General features: G+C 46.6%; 2 protein-coding genes across 2 annotated transcripts; both read left to right on the forward strand.

The window, feature by feature from the left end:
• The first annotated feature begins 2,553 nt into the window (after nt 1-2,553).
• Nucleotides 2,554-3,516, forward strand: LOC147248194 (odorant receptor 131-2-like). Its single transcript, XM_086179072.1, has one exon. It carries the CDS (start codon nt 2,554-2,556, stop codon nt 3,514-3,516), a length of 963 nt encoding a protein of 320 aa, XP_086035198.1.
• Nucleotides 3,517-11,233: 7,717 nt separating this feature from the next.
• Nucleotides 11,234-12,067, forward strand: LOC147248195 (odorant receptor 131-2-like). The gene has a single exon (XM_086179077.1). It carries the CDS (start codon nt 11,234-11,236, stop codon nt 12,065-12,067), a length of 834 nt encoding a protein of 277 aa, XP_086035203.1.
• The last annotated feature ends 2,856 nt before the right edge of the window (nt 12,068-14,923 follow it).

Raw genomic sequence — 14,923 nt, forward strand, 5'->3', positions numbered from 1 at the left:
AGGGAGTCACACTATTCTTCACTCAGTGGCCAGTATGTGTTCCTTCTCCCTGCCACACACACACACACACACACACACACACACACACACACACACACACACACAGTATCTCTCAGGCAGAGCTTGCTTCTCTGTCTGCCTGTCAACTGTCTGCCTGACACACAGACACAGACCACGACACACACACACACACACACACACACACACACAGACACACACACACACACACACACACACACACACACACACACACACACACACACACACACACACACACACACACAGACACACACACACACACACACACACACACACACACACACACACAAACACATAGGAAAGAACAGAGGTAGAAAGAAATGAAGAGGGATTTTGGCGTTTTCACTGTTTGTTTCATTGTTTGTCATTTACTCTTAATTAAGAAAACTCTGTTACATTTTAAGTCTGCAACTTATTAAATTTAAATCATTATTATTTGTATTGCAGTTTTAATTTAAGACAATAACAAAATTGTCAGAAATACACAGAGGTTCACTCACCAATCAGTGGGAAAAGTGACAGCGGGATGAGCTGGCAATCCCTCTGATGTGAGGTTTGTACTCCGTTGTGGCAATCCTGAGGCACTGGTCAAGATGTTCATTTGTCAGTCTGTTTCTGTCCTGGCTCTTGATGGAATTCGTCATCGAAAACGAGGACTCACATACGTATGTGGAGGGGAACATCGTGAGTCGAATCAGTGCAATAGCTGTCATGTTTTTGAATTGGGTTTGGGGAACCACATTGATCCGAAAGTCACTCACAGTCACCTTCTCATCCTTGTGTCGTTTTTTGAGCAAATCAGATGAGCTCATCTCCACAACTTCAATCTGAAGAGCTGCCTCGTCTATGATAGGGACCAGCTTTTTAGCCTCTGTAGTCCACTGACCATCAGCTGCAACGGAGAAGGGCTCTCTGAGGAAGAGGAGGATGTCAGCTGAGAGTTTGCTGCTTTCAAATCATTCCTTGAAGTTGTCTGACAGGCTCGTCACAAACTTCTTCATAGCTGGGGTCTCGTGCATTTTGTTTTTCTCACAATAGTCACGCAGATGTGGAAAATGCAACTTTCTCCCTGTGACGTCGCGTTCTAGAAGGCTCAGCTTTGATCTGAAAGCATCAATCGCCTCGTACATGTCAGCGACAGTGTGGTTCTTGCCTTGCAGTTGTAAATTGAGGGTATTCAGACGAGACATGATATCACACAAAAAAACAACTTTTGCCACTGTTGCCTCTTTTCGCTTAAAAAGCTCTGAAAAACCTGCGCTTTTTGGCTCTGCTGCAGGCTGGATAGAAACATCAGAATCTCCTCGCACAGGTCACACTCTCGCTCCAACACTCGGCCCCTTGCTCAGCCAGCGTTCATCATCATGGAGCAGAAGATCACTGTTCTGCTGACATTTCCTCCAGCAAAGCCTTGAAAAGGCGATGTTGCAAACTAGAATTTGCACAGATGAAGTTTACAAGTCTAGTCACCGTATCCATCGTGGTTTTCATGTCGTCGCATAGTTCAGCGCACAATGCTGACTTGTGAATGATGCAATGAAATGTCATGAGTCCTTTCTTTGTTCTCCTGCACAAACTCCTCCATAAGCTTCAACTGGTCCAGAACTCTGCCACCCGCATCATCACTGGAAAAACATCCATCAGTCGCATCACGCCTGTTCCACATCAACTCCACTGGCTTCTCATTAAACACCACATTAACTATGAAATTCTCCTCCATACATTCAAGGCCATCCATGATCTCCCTCCTCCATAACTCTCTGACCTCCGACACATCAATGTCCTCACCCAGTCTGACTCTCCCCCCCAGCCCCTCTGTCAAACATGGGGACTGGAGCCACTCTGCCCCTCACCTCTGAAACTCCCTTCCCCCTGACATTAGGAACATTGACACCATCTCCCTCTTCAAATCTCACCTCAAAACCCACCTGTTTAGGCAGGCGTTCCATTACTGTTCCTCTCTGTTGTAGTTCTGCAGCAGACACTACACTAATGTCTACTTTTACTTTGACTGTGTCTTAATGTTTTCAAAGTATTTTTGATTTGTTGTGTGGCGACTTTGAGTGCCATGAAAGGCACCTTATAAAATAAAGGTGTTATTTTTTTATTATTCTGTCTGATTTTCCTCTTGTGGATGAAAACAGGAGTCTGACTAAATACAAAATGGCCACATGCAAGTTTCCGTGACGCAATGCTGTTTTCCTTCCTTCAGTGGATGGCGTGACGTGGAAGGGATTGGCTGGTTTATTGGCTGGTAAAGTTCAGTCATGTGATGTGGGTATGAGGACGGAGCTCATATACATCATGTGGAGACAGAAGAGTCCAGCAGAGTCACTCTGCTCACATGGAGACAAGATAACTCTTTACAAAAAATTGTTTGGAATATTCGGGGCTTTGCATGGGAACGTAACTCTGAACATGACCTGCATTCTCTGTTCTAAGAATGCAACCTGGACGAGATGTCTTGTTCTTTTCTACTTCATAGTGAATTATTGTCTAAAATGTTTTTCAAAAATGTCCTTTGTGAATTTGTCTCAGAACAACGTGACTGTTCAACCACAGTTGCGGGGATTGTTGGAAATCATGCTTTTCTCTGCTCCAATTACGCTGTCATGCTGTATGTTTCTCCTCATTAATGGGGTCATGTTATGCACCTTGAGGAGTAAACCAGTGTTTCGTGAAACTCCCCGTTACATTCTCCTGTATAATCTCCTTTTTGCAGACACTGCACAGCTGGCAATGAGCCAGTTAATGTATCTGCTGCATGCTTGTCGGATGAAGTTGTCGTATCCTGTATGTGGTGTTCTTACTCTTATCACCAATCTGATAAATGATATCTCTCCTCTCACACTGGTGCTGATGTCCCTTGAGAGGTATGTAGCTGTGTGCTACCCACTGAGACACGCTACCATCATGAGCATCAGGAACACAGGGCTGGCTATCATCACTGCTTGGAGCTTTTCTTTGTTGAATGTTGTGATTCGAGTCATTTTGCTGTTACAATTTCCATTTCAGGACCTGCAGAGTTTGCAGATGAAACAGTCCTGTAGTTCACTTGCCATGATCCTTGTGCCAGCATCTGATCACTTTGACAAGGCTTACACCTGTTTTTTATTTGCATCAGCAGGTGTGGCTGTTATTTCCAGTTATATTGGTGTGATAGTAGCAGCCAGGTCGGCCTCCACAGACAAAGCTTCAGCCCATAAAGCTCGTAAAACACTTCTGCTGCATCTGATGCAGCTGAGCCTCAGTCTCTCCTCAACATTTTACTCCACTTTTTCTTTTGCCATCTCCAAAATCCTAGATCGAGTTACATTTTACCGCATGCAGAGTCTTCTTTATGTTGGTGTGTTCCTCCTCCCCAGATGTCTGAGTTCTCTCATCTATGGACTCAGAGATCAGACCATCAGACCTGTCCTCATCTACCATCTCTGCTGTGGGCTGAAACTCTCCAGCATCCAGCCAAAGCGACACTGAATTATTCTCCATTCACACTTCTTGTCATTACAGATACTGATGACGTGATAAGAATGGGCCTGAACTGCAACATGACTTTCTGGTTTTTGCATGATTTTTAATTGTTGGAACACAGAGACATGAATATTAGAAGTTTGTCAATAAATGTCTGTAAGAAACGACCAGGGGACACGACTCTTTACAGCTCAACCTGGGATATTTGAAGATTTGTGATGCTCTGATGTGAGACATGATACTGGAAATAAGGAAAGACCAAGAATGAAAAGTTGAATTTGTATTAAATTTTCAAAACTGTTGGTAACAAAAATATTCAAGAGATCAGGTGAGGAATTTCCTGGAGAGTGAAGACAACTTTTAACACAGTCTGTTGTTTACTAAATAATAAAATCCCCAATGACCTGGTGCGATGGTCTCCTTCCTTCCACAGTTGTCAGTGAGTTATTTCTGCTGTCAGATAGAAACCTATTTTTTGGAAAATATTTCACCTCATTTTTCTGCTGGTAAACTTCCTTCAGCTGCTGGTTTCATGGTTTGTCTGTGAAGGACAGAAACCGTCTTAAAGAAACTGTCAGTCATTTCAAAAAGTAGTAGAACCCAGGAGAGGGACTTTTTATTCCCTTTTTTATTTTTCAATTATTATACTACAATGTTTTCAGTCTTGTGCTTTCATGGCATGTTTTAACTGTTTTGTCATAATTTTCAAATGCACAGTATGAATGTTTACATGTCCTCAGTTGACTGTAAAAATGGAACTGTCCTTTAATGTTTTAGTGGCGGTTCGCTAAGCCCTTGAGGCTACCCCAGAACTTAACACCCCCCCCCCCCCCGCCCCCCCGCCCTACAACGTGATGAAAGCAAAAGAAATAAAGCAAAAAAAAAACCTGGAGCCGGTGGTGACATGAGTGTTTGGTGCCGAGGCTTACTTCGTCTGACGTCGGCAAGTCACCTGGGCCCGCGACTCGGACGTCTCCTCGTCGCAAGGGCCCGAACAGTACTAGCCTGGTCCCGTGAGCCGCCAGCTCCGTCGGTCAGCGTAACAGTTATTTTGGTGGAGAGAGAGAATTCGGTGGTTCGATGTGGAGCTGTCTGTGGATCGCCGTATGATGGCGGACTCCGTCCGCGTCGGTGGTCACCTGTGTGCCTCTCAGCGTCTCACACCTGCAGCGCTTCTAATCAGCGCGCCCGGTGAGGACGAGACCGGACGTGACGTCATATCACCAAAGCAACACATAACACCACGTCACACAACCAAACTCCAAAAATAACAGAAAAGAAAAAGAGACCTAACCCGTGGCCATCACAGTCCCTCCCCCTTATGAGAAAACAAAAGATATATACAAAGATTGTTTGTTTTTTTTCTCTCTCCCCTTTTTTTTGAAAAAAAAAACATATTTTCTATTTTTTATAATAAGGAATTTTTATTCCTATTTTATTAGAACTCAGTCAATTCTACCGACCTAGACTACCGTGTCTTTCTGATACAAATCTAACGCTATACATAGACCAGTATTTACCCCAAAAGATAATCCAAAAGTTAACCGTTTTGTCTCTGGCCCAACGACCAACACAATAACAGTTTAGATGATGAACTCGGTCCCATGACCTCTAGTTCGATCAGTCTTTGATCATTTAGTGACGGAAAACTGTCAGTAGAGGCAGGGAACCAATTAAGGCAGAGATACTACCTGCAGGAGTCACCCTCTGGATAAAGCGTCTGCTGTGACATTCAATTTCCCAGACAGATGTTGGATCACCAGGTTGTAGGGGTGTAACACCAAACTCCACCTGAACAGTCTCTGATTATTCCCTTTAAATTTCTCAATGAAAATGAGGGGATTATGGTCTGTATAAACCAACAACTCCTTCTGACTACCTGCCATGTAGAACTCGAAGTGTTGTATGGCTAATACCAAGGCCAAAGCCTCCTTTTCAATGGTTGAGTAGCGCTGTTGATGACGATTCAGCTTTTTCGAGTAATAGACTATGGGCTTTTCTATTCCCTGTGAATCCGCCTGCAGAAGGACAGCTCCGATTCCTAGGTCTGAGGCATCAGCTGCCAACCTGAAAGGAACACAAAAATTATCATTCCCATGATAAAATGGCCTTCACCTTCTCTACAGCACTCTGACACTCAGGCGTCCAAACAAACTTACAGCCCTTCTTCAAGAGGTTTGTCAGAGGAGCTACCACATCGGCAAAGTTAGGTACAAACCGCCGGTAAAATCCACTCATCCCGAGTAAACGCATTAACTGTTGTTTTGTGGTAGGCGTGGGAAAATCTGCAATAGAAGGCACCTTAACTTGTCTTGGTCTAACTGACCCTCTCCCCACCAAGTGGCCTAGGTAGGTAACTTGGCCCTTCCCAAGCTCACACTTTGGGAGATTCACAACCAGGCCTGCAGCTTCTAACCTCTCAAACAACTGATCAATATGCACAATGTGCTCCGTCCATGACAAGCTATACACAACAACATCATCAATGTATGTTACCACATTGGCCAACCCCGCCGTGAAAGTATTCAATAACCTTTGGAAGGTTGCCGGGGTGTTTTTCATACCAAAAGGTAACACTCGACACAGGTGTAACTGATCAGACGTACAAAATGCTGACACTTGCTTCGCTCGGTGGGTGAATGGCACTTCCCAGTATCCTTTTAAAAGATCGAACTTGGATACAAAGCTAGCCTGCCCAATCCTGTCAATACAATCCTCTAACTGAGTGATGGGGTACGCATCTGTCTTTGTCACCGTATTAACCTTCCTGAAATCAATACATGGGCGCACAGTATTATCTGGCTTCAGAACTGGCACCAGTGGAGAACTCCATTCACACGTACCCTTCTCTATATCACCAATCTCTAACATGTACTGCAACTCCGCCTGAACAGCATCTTTCCTATAAGGTGGAATCCGATACGGGTGCTGCTTAATTGGGACAGCATCCCCAGTATCTACAGTACATCATGGCAGACTAAGGCTGTGAGACCAGGAGTGTCCCTGAATAAGCCTGGGTACTTCTTCACAAGCTTCACAATATCTTGCCTTTGCTCAGGCTGCAGATACTACAAATGATGGCTGAGATTGGCTAACATTCCTGAATTGAGTAGGCGAGCAGATACAGGTTCTGGAGGTTGGGGCTCATCCTCCCCCCCATCAGGCTCGCTACTCACAGCAGTTGTTAACATACACACAGCGCTTTCTGAATCTCGCTCGATGTAAGGTTTGAGCAAATTTATGTGGCACAACCTTGTCTTCAGTCTACGCTCCGGGGTGCTAACAACGTAGTTGCACTCACCCACATGCTTGACAACAGTGTATGGACCACAAAACTTTAATCCCGATTTAGGCTGATTCATAGGCAACAATACCAACACTTTCTCACCTTCTGCAAAGGTGCGCTGTACCGCCTTCTTGTCATACTGCTGCTTCATCTTGTTTTTCGCTGCCTGCATTTTCTGCCTAGCTACTTCGCATGCTGACTGTAGTCGGTCTTTAAATGTAGCAACATACTGCAATGTATCATTCTGAGGTGCTAACAGGAGTAATCGTTCTTTCATCATCTTAAGTGGTCCGCGGACCTCATGTCCGTACACCAACTCAAAAGGACTGAAACCTGTAGACTCATTCGAGGCATCCCGAATGGCAAACAAAAGAAAAGGCATAGCCATATCCCAGTCCTCAGGGCATTCCATGCAATAGGTTTTTATCATGGTCTTAAGCGTTTGATGGCAGCGCTCTATTGCTCCCTGGGGCTGTGGGTGATAGGCAGACGACATCACCTGTTTGATGCCCAACTGGCACACAACTTCCTGAAACAAGTTTGACGTAAAATTTGTGCCTCAATCGTGCTGAATTTCCTTTGGGAGCCCTACACGTGAGAAAAACTGCAACAGAGCATCCACTACAGGCTTAGTTTTAATGTTGCGTAATGGCACCGCTTCGGGAAACCGGGTACTCACATCCATAATCGTGAGTAGATACTCGTTCCCTTTCTTGGTTTTGGGGAGGGGGCCTACACAATCAATCAATACCTTAGAAAATGGCTCCTCCATGACAGGAGGGGGATTCAACGATGCAACCGGAATACTTTGGTTGGGCTTGCCCACTAACTGACAAGTATGACAGGATCTGCAGTAATTTGTGACATCTCTTCGTATCTCAGGCCAAAAAAAATGACGCATAATCCTGTCCTGTGTCTTACATACACCAAAATGTCCAGCCCAGGTGCTCTCGTGAGCCAAGCGCAACGCCTCCTTCCTGAAACTAGTTGGTAATACTACCTGTGAGAGTACAGTCCAGTGCTCCTCAGCTGGGCGGCGCAGTGGGCGCCATTTTCTCATCAGAAGATCATGATGTAAATAATACCCTGTAGCAACCGCTTTAGTTTCTTCCACTGACATCGCTGTCTTCCTGAGGGCCGCTATGGAGGACTCTTGGCACTGTGCCTTAATTAAAGCGTCTCCGCTAAATTTCCTGCCATCCTCCATACCAGCTAACTGGGCCAGAAAGTTTTCAGACAGGTCAACAGGAGAGTCGTCAACCTGAGTATCCAGCGGCTGCTGGGGCTGTGACCTCGATCTTGTAACAACACAGGCCGTGAAAATTTCAGGGTGCTCTTCCTCTAAAGCTACCGTTTGAGGTGCTTCACACAGCTCTTCCTGCACAATAGGAACCACACTCTCGCTCTGCCCTAGCTCCCCCTGAGTGTCTTCGGGATCACTTGGGCGCATTCTAGTGCCTGCCAGGTCATTACCAAGAAGAAAGGTAATACCTTTCACTGGGAGTGTGTCTATGACCGCTACAGCTGCGAGCTTAGTCACCAGCTCAGTTTTTACAAAAACTGTGTGCTTGGGAGCAGAGACATACCCCAACCCCTTTGATCACTACAGATACACCAGTAGCAGTGGATGGTGGTAACTCCAACACTCCTTTTAGGAGCAATGAATGAGATGCTCCAGAGTCCCGAAGCACCTTAACTGGGACCTCATGGCCATCCTCAGACACAGCAACTGTACCATGAGCCACAAAACCCTTGTACTCTTTCAGTACATCTTCCTCAGAAGGATCAACAAACTCAGTGGGTTCCAATACTTGTGGTAAAACACCCACACACGCTACAGGCTTAGCTTCCCTTTTCTGCAACTTACGGCAAACTGATTTGGTGTGGCCAGGTTTCTTACAATAGAAACAGTAAACTTCAGTACGAGGAGGGCGCTCAATTTGTTTTGACTCAGGAGGAGAGGAGACATACTCTGACTTACCCTGAAACCATAGGGGTCGGTCAGAAAACTTCTTAAAACCAAGAGCATTCTTCCCTGCCATGCCAGGATCCCGTTCCACTTCCCTGTCTTGTCTAAACCTGTCACCTGTCTGCCTCTCAGCTTCTCACACCTGCAGCGCTTTTAATCAGGCGCCCGGTGAGGACAAGACCGGACGTGACGTCATATCACCATAGCAACACATAACACCAAATGTCACACAACCAAACTCCAAAACTAACAGAAAAGAAAAAGAGACCTAACCCGTGGCCATCACATTTAGGAATAAAAAAAACAGCCATTTATATCTGGAAAAGAGAAAAAGAAGGGAGAACACGAGAGCAGAGAAGGATCTGATCTGGTTTGTCTGACATCAGTCAGAAATAAAAAGGCCCTTTAGCTCCCATGATGTAACCTAACATTTACAATTATTGACTGTAGATGAGTCTGATATTGTGTCACTTTTTACGTGAGCGTCGCAACCTGGGCATGTCTCATGTTTATTGACCAAATGGTGATACATTAATAATCTTCAGAATTGTACTGCTCTGTTACTATGGACACAGTTGAATACTGAGTCAAAGTCAGGAGTTGAAGACTTTCATAGATGGTAACATTCCTGATGTCCTGAAAGCCACTGGCATCACAGCTAAAGGCTCACCCCTCCGACAAGAACCTCTGTGAACAGTTCCAGCCTGGCCTTCGCCCCCGCCACAGCACAGAGACTCCTCAAGATCACCAATGACCTCCGGATGGCAACTGACTCTGGATTTTCAATCTCACCTCAAAACCCATCTGTTTAGGCAGGCGTTCCATTAATATTCCTCTCTGTTGTAGTTCTGCTGCAAAGACTAAGCTGATGTCTACTTTTACTTTGACTGTCTTAATGTTTTAAAAGTATTTTTCATTTGTTGTGTGGCGACCTTGAGTGCCATGAAAGGCGCCTTATAAAATAAAGGTGTTGTCACGATCCCTGTCTTGTGTTTCCTGTATTACTTTGGAGTCATGTCCTGTCTTCCTGACCTCCCTCCTGTGATTACCTCATGTGTCTCACCTGGTTGATTGCACTTTTTTGAGTATTTTGTCTCGAATGCAAAACAAACGGCAGAGAACGAGTCACCTGCTGTGGAGGATTTCACGGGCACCCGGCTTGCCCAGGGGGTTGTCACTCAGTGTAGCCAGCCCCCGGGTCAGCTTGGCCTGTTTCCGGGAGAGCCAGGGGCTCCCGGCCTGCAGAGAAAGGGCAGGCTGGCCGCCCTCGTGCTCAACGGCGGTCAGGTCCAGTCCTCACCGCAGCTACGCAGCTGCCAACACCAGACACCACTCCTGTTCCGGCGCTGGGGATCCAAGCGACTGCCACACCTGCTCCACAACCGAAGGTCCTGGCGGGCGCCACACCTGTCCCGGCACCGGGGATTCTGGTGAGCACTACTCCTGCTTCGCCGCCGAGGGTCCTGGCGGTCGCCACTCCCGTCCCGGCACCAAGGGTCATGAAGTGCATTACCGCTGTCCCAGCGGCTGCTACACCTGCTCCAGCGCCAAGGGTCCTGGCTGGCGCCATTCCTGCTCTGAGGTTCCAGGAAACACAAGACAGGGATCGTGACAGTACCCCCCCCCCCCCGCCCCCCCTCCAAAGGGCTGGCTCCCAGACAGCCCAACAAAAACAACACCAGGGTGGGTGGAGGGTGGCCAGGAGGCAGGAAAGGGCAAGAGAGGACCAAACAGAAATTACTCTTCAGGCCTGGGGGCCGAGCAATGAGACAGAGTCAGGGGGGCAGCCTGGGGGCCGCGTAGACCACGGGAAGTCAGGAGCAAGAGAGGCGTCCGCCTGGACCCGCACCCTCCTTCCCCTCGTCTGAATTTGGATCTACTTCCCCGCACCTCAACCCCTTGACAGGTGTTTTTATTTTTTTAATATTATTATTATTCTGTCTGATTTTCCACTTGTGGATGAAAACAGGAGTCTGACTAAATATAAAATGGCCACATGCAAGTTTCCGTGACGCAATGCTGTTTTCCTTCCTTCAGTGGATGGCGTGACGTGGAAGGGATTGGCTGGTTTATTGGCTGGTAAAGTTCAGTCATGTGATGTGGGTATGAGGACGGAGCTCATATACATCATGTGGAGACAGAAGAGTCCAGCAGAGTCACTCTGCTCACATGGAGACAAGATAACTCTTTACAAAAAATTGTTTGGAATATTTGGGGCTTTGCATGTGAACGTAACTCTGAAAATGACCTGCATTCTCTGTTCTAAGAATGCAACCTGGACGAGATGTCTTGTTCTTTTCTACTTCATAGTGAATTATTGTCTAAAATGTTTTTCAAAAATGTCCTTTGTGAATTTGTCTCAGAACAACGTGACTGTTCAACCACAGTTGCGGGGATTGTTGGAAATCATGCTTTTCTCTGCTCCAATTACGCTGTCATGCTGTGTGTTTCTCCTCATTAATGGGGTCATGTTATTCACCTTGAGGAGTAAACCAGTGTTTCGTGAAACTCCCCGTTACATTCTCCTGTATAATCTCCTTTTTGCAGACACTGCACAGCTGGCAATGAGCCAGTTAATGTATCTGCTGCATGCTTGTCGGATGAAGTTGTCGTATCCTGTATGTGGTGTTCTTACTCTTATTACCAATCTGATAAATTACATCTCTCCTCTCACACTGGTGCTGATGTCCCTTGAGAGGTATGTAGCTGTGTGCTACCCACTGAGACACGCTACCATCATCAGCATCAGGAACACAGGGCTGGCTATCATCACTGCTTGGAGCTTTTCTTTGTTGAATGTTGTGATTCGAGTCATTTTGCTGTTACAATTTCCATTTCAGGACCTGCAGAGTTTGCAGATGAAACAGTCCTGTAGTTCACTTGCCATGATCCTTGTGCCAGCATCTGCTCACTTTGACAAGGCTTACACCTGTTTTTTATTTGCATCAGCAGGTGTGGCTGTTATTTCCAGTTATATTGGTGTGATAGTAGCAGCCAGGTCGGCCTCCACAGACAAAGCTTCAGCCCATAAAGCTCGTAAAACACTTCTGCTGCATCTGATGCAGCTGGGCCTCAGTCTCTCCTCAACATTTTACTCCACTTTTTCTTTTGCCATCTCCAAAATCCTAGATGGAGTTACATTTTACCGCATCCAGAGTCTTCTTTATGTTGGTGTGTTCCTCCTCCCCAGATGTCTGAGTTCTCTCATCTATGGACTCAGAGATCAGACCATCAGACCTGTCCTCATCTACCATCTCTGCTGTGGGCTGAAACTCTCCAGCATCCAGCCAAAGCGACACTGAATTATTCTCCATTCACACTTCTTGTCATTACAGATACTGATGACGTGATAAGAATGGGCCTGAACTGCAACATGACTTTCTGGTTTTTGCATGATTTTTAATTGTTGGAACACAGAGACATGAATATTAGAAGTTTGTCAATAAATGTCTGTAAGAAACGACCAGGGGACACGACTCTTTACAGCTCAACCTGGGATATTTGAAGATTTGTGATGCTCTGATGTGAGACATGATACTGGAAATAAGGAAAGACCAAGAATGAAAAGTTGAATTTGTATTAAATTTTCAAAACTGTTGGTAACAAAAATATTCAAGAGATCAGGTGAGGAATTTCCTGGAGAGTGAAGACAACTTTTAAAACAGTCTGTTGTTTACTAAATAATAAAATCCCCAATGACCTGGTGCGATGGTCTCCTTCCTTCCACAGTTGTCAGTGAGTTATTTCTGCTGTCAGATAGAAACCTATTTTTTGGAAAATATTTCACCTCATTTTTCTGCTGGTAAACTTCCTACAGCTGCTGGTTTCATGGTTTGTCTGTGAAGGACAGAAACCGTCTTAAAGAAACTGTCAGTCATTTCAAAAAGTAGTAGAACCCAGGAGAGGGACTTTTTATTCCCTTTTTTATTTTTCAATTATTATACTACAATGTTTTCAGTCTTGTGCTTTCATGGCATGTTTTAACTGTTTTGTCATAATTTTCAAATGCACAGTATGAATGTTTACATGTCCTCAGTTGACTGTAAAAATGGAACTGTCCTTTAATGTTTTAGTGGCGGTTCGCTAAGCCCTTGAGGCTACCCCAGAACTTAACACCCTCCCCCCCTACAACGTGATGAAAGCAAAAGAAATAAAGCAAAAAAAAACCTGGAGCCGGTGGTGACATGAGTGTTTGGTGCCGAGGCTTACTTCGTCTGACGTCGGCAAGTCACCTGGGCCCGCGACTCGGACGTCTCCTCGTCGCAAGGGCCCGAACAGTACTAGCCTGGTCCCGTGAGCCGCCAGCTCCGTCGGTCAGCGTAACAGTTATTTTGGTGGAGAGAGAGAATTCGGTGGTTCGATGTGGAGCTGTCTGTGGATCGCCGTATGATGGCGGACTCCGTCCGCGTCGGTGGTCACCTGTGTGCCTCTCAGCGTCTCACACCTGCAGCGCTTCTAATCAGCGCGCCCGGTGAGGACGAGACCGGACGTGACGTCATATCACCATAGCAACACATAACACCACATGTCACACAACCAAACTCCAAAAATAACAGAAAAGAAAAAGAGACCTAACCCGTGGCCATCACATTTAGGAATAAAAAAAACAGCCATTTATATCTGGAAAAGAGGAAAAGAAGGGAGAACACGAGAGCAGAGAAGGATCTGATCTGGTTTGTCTGACATCAGTCAGAAATAAAAAGGCCCTTTAGCTCCCATGAGGTAACCTAACATTTACAATTATTGACTCTAGATGAGTCTGATATTGTGTCACTTTTTACGTGAGCGTCGCAACCTGGGCATGTCTCATGTTTATTGACCAAATGGTGATACATTAATAATCTTCAGAATTGTACTGCTCTGTTACTATGGACACAGTTGAATACTGAGTCAAAGTCAGGAGTTGAAGACTTTTATAGATGGTAACATTCCTGATGTCCTGAAAGCCACCGGCATCACAGCGACAGGCTCATCCCTCCGACAACAACCTCTGTGAACAGTTCCAGCCTGGCCTTCGCCCCTGCCACAGCACAGAGACTCCTCAAGATCACCAATGACCTCCGGATGGCAACTGACTCTGGATTTTCAATCTCACCTCAAAACCCATCTGTTTAGGCAGGCGTTCCATTAATATTCCTCTCTGTTGTAGTTCTGCTGCAAAGACTAAGCTGATGTCTACTTTTACTTTGACTGTCTTAATGTTTTAAAAGTATTTTTCATTTGTTGTGTGGCGACCTTGAGTGCCATGAAAGGCGCCTTATAAAATAAAGGTGTTGTCACGATCCCTGTCTTGTGTTTCCTGTATTACTTTGGAGTCATGTCCTGTCTTCCTGACCTCCCTCCTGTGATTACCTCATGTGTCTCACCTGGTTGATTGCACTTTTTTGAGTATTTTGTCTCGAATGCAAAACAAACGGCAGAGAACGAGTCACCTGCTGTGGAGGATTTCACGGGCACCCGGCTTGCCCAGGGGGTCGTCACTCGGTGTAGCCAGCCCCCGGGTCAGCTTGGCCTGTTTCCGGGAGAGCCAGGAGCTCCTGGCCTGCAGAAAAAGGGCAGGCTGGTCGCCCTCGTGCTCAACGGCGGTCAGGTCCAGTCCTCACCGCAGTTACGCAGCTGCCAACAACAGACACCACTCCTGTTCCGGCGCTGGGGATCCAAGCGACTGCCACACCTGCTCCACAACCGAAGGTCCTGGCTGGTGCCACACCTGTCCCGGCACCGGGGATTCTGGTGAGCACTACTCCTGCTTCGCCGCCGAGGGTCCTGGCGGTCGCCACTCCCGTCCCGGCACCAAGGGTCATGAAGTGCATTACCGCTGTCCCAGCGGCTGCTACACCTGCTCCAGCGCCAAGGGTCCTGGCTGGCGCCATTCCTGCTCTGAGGGTCCAGGAAACACAAGACAGGGATCGTGACAGTACCCCCCCCCCGCCCCCCCTCCAAAGGGCTGGCTCCCAGACAGCCCAACAAAAACAACACCAGGGTGGGTGGAGGGTGGCCAGGAGGCAGGAAAGGGCAAGAGCACAAGAGAGAGGACCAAACAGAAATTACTCTTCAGGCCTGGGAGCCGAGCAATGAGACAGAGTCAGGGGGGCAGCCTGGGGGCCGCGTAGACCACGGGAAGTCAGGAGCAAGAGAGGCGTCCGCCTGGACCCGCA

This window comes from Aulostomus chinensis, chromosome 15 (assembly GCF_037954235.1).
Source record: "Aulostomus chinensis isolate RoL2024-O1b breed Wild chromosome 15, RoL_Achi_v1.0, whole genome shotgun sequence".
Lineage (NCBI taxonomy): Eukaryota > Metazoa > Chordata > Actinopteri > Syngnathiformes > Aulostomidae > Aulostomus > Aulostomus chinensis.

Excerpts from the sequence above, each read along its gene's own strand:
- LOC147248194 (XM_086179072.1), top strand. The coding sequence starts at position 2,554 with ATGTCCTTTGTGAATTTGTCTCAGAACAACGTGACTGTTCAACCACAG.
- LOC147248195 (XM_086179077.1), top strand. The coding sequence starts at position 11,234 with ATGTTATTCACCTTGAGGAGTAAACCAGTGTTTCGTGAAACTCCCCGT.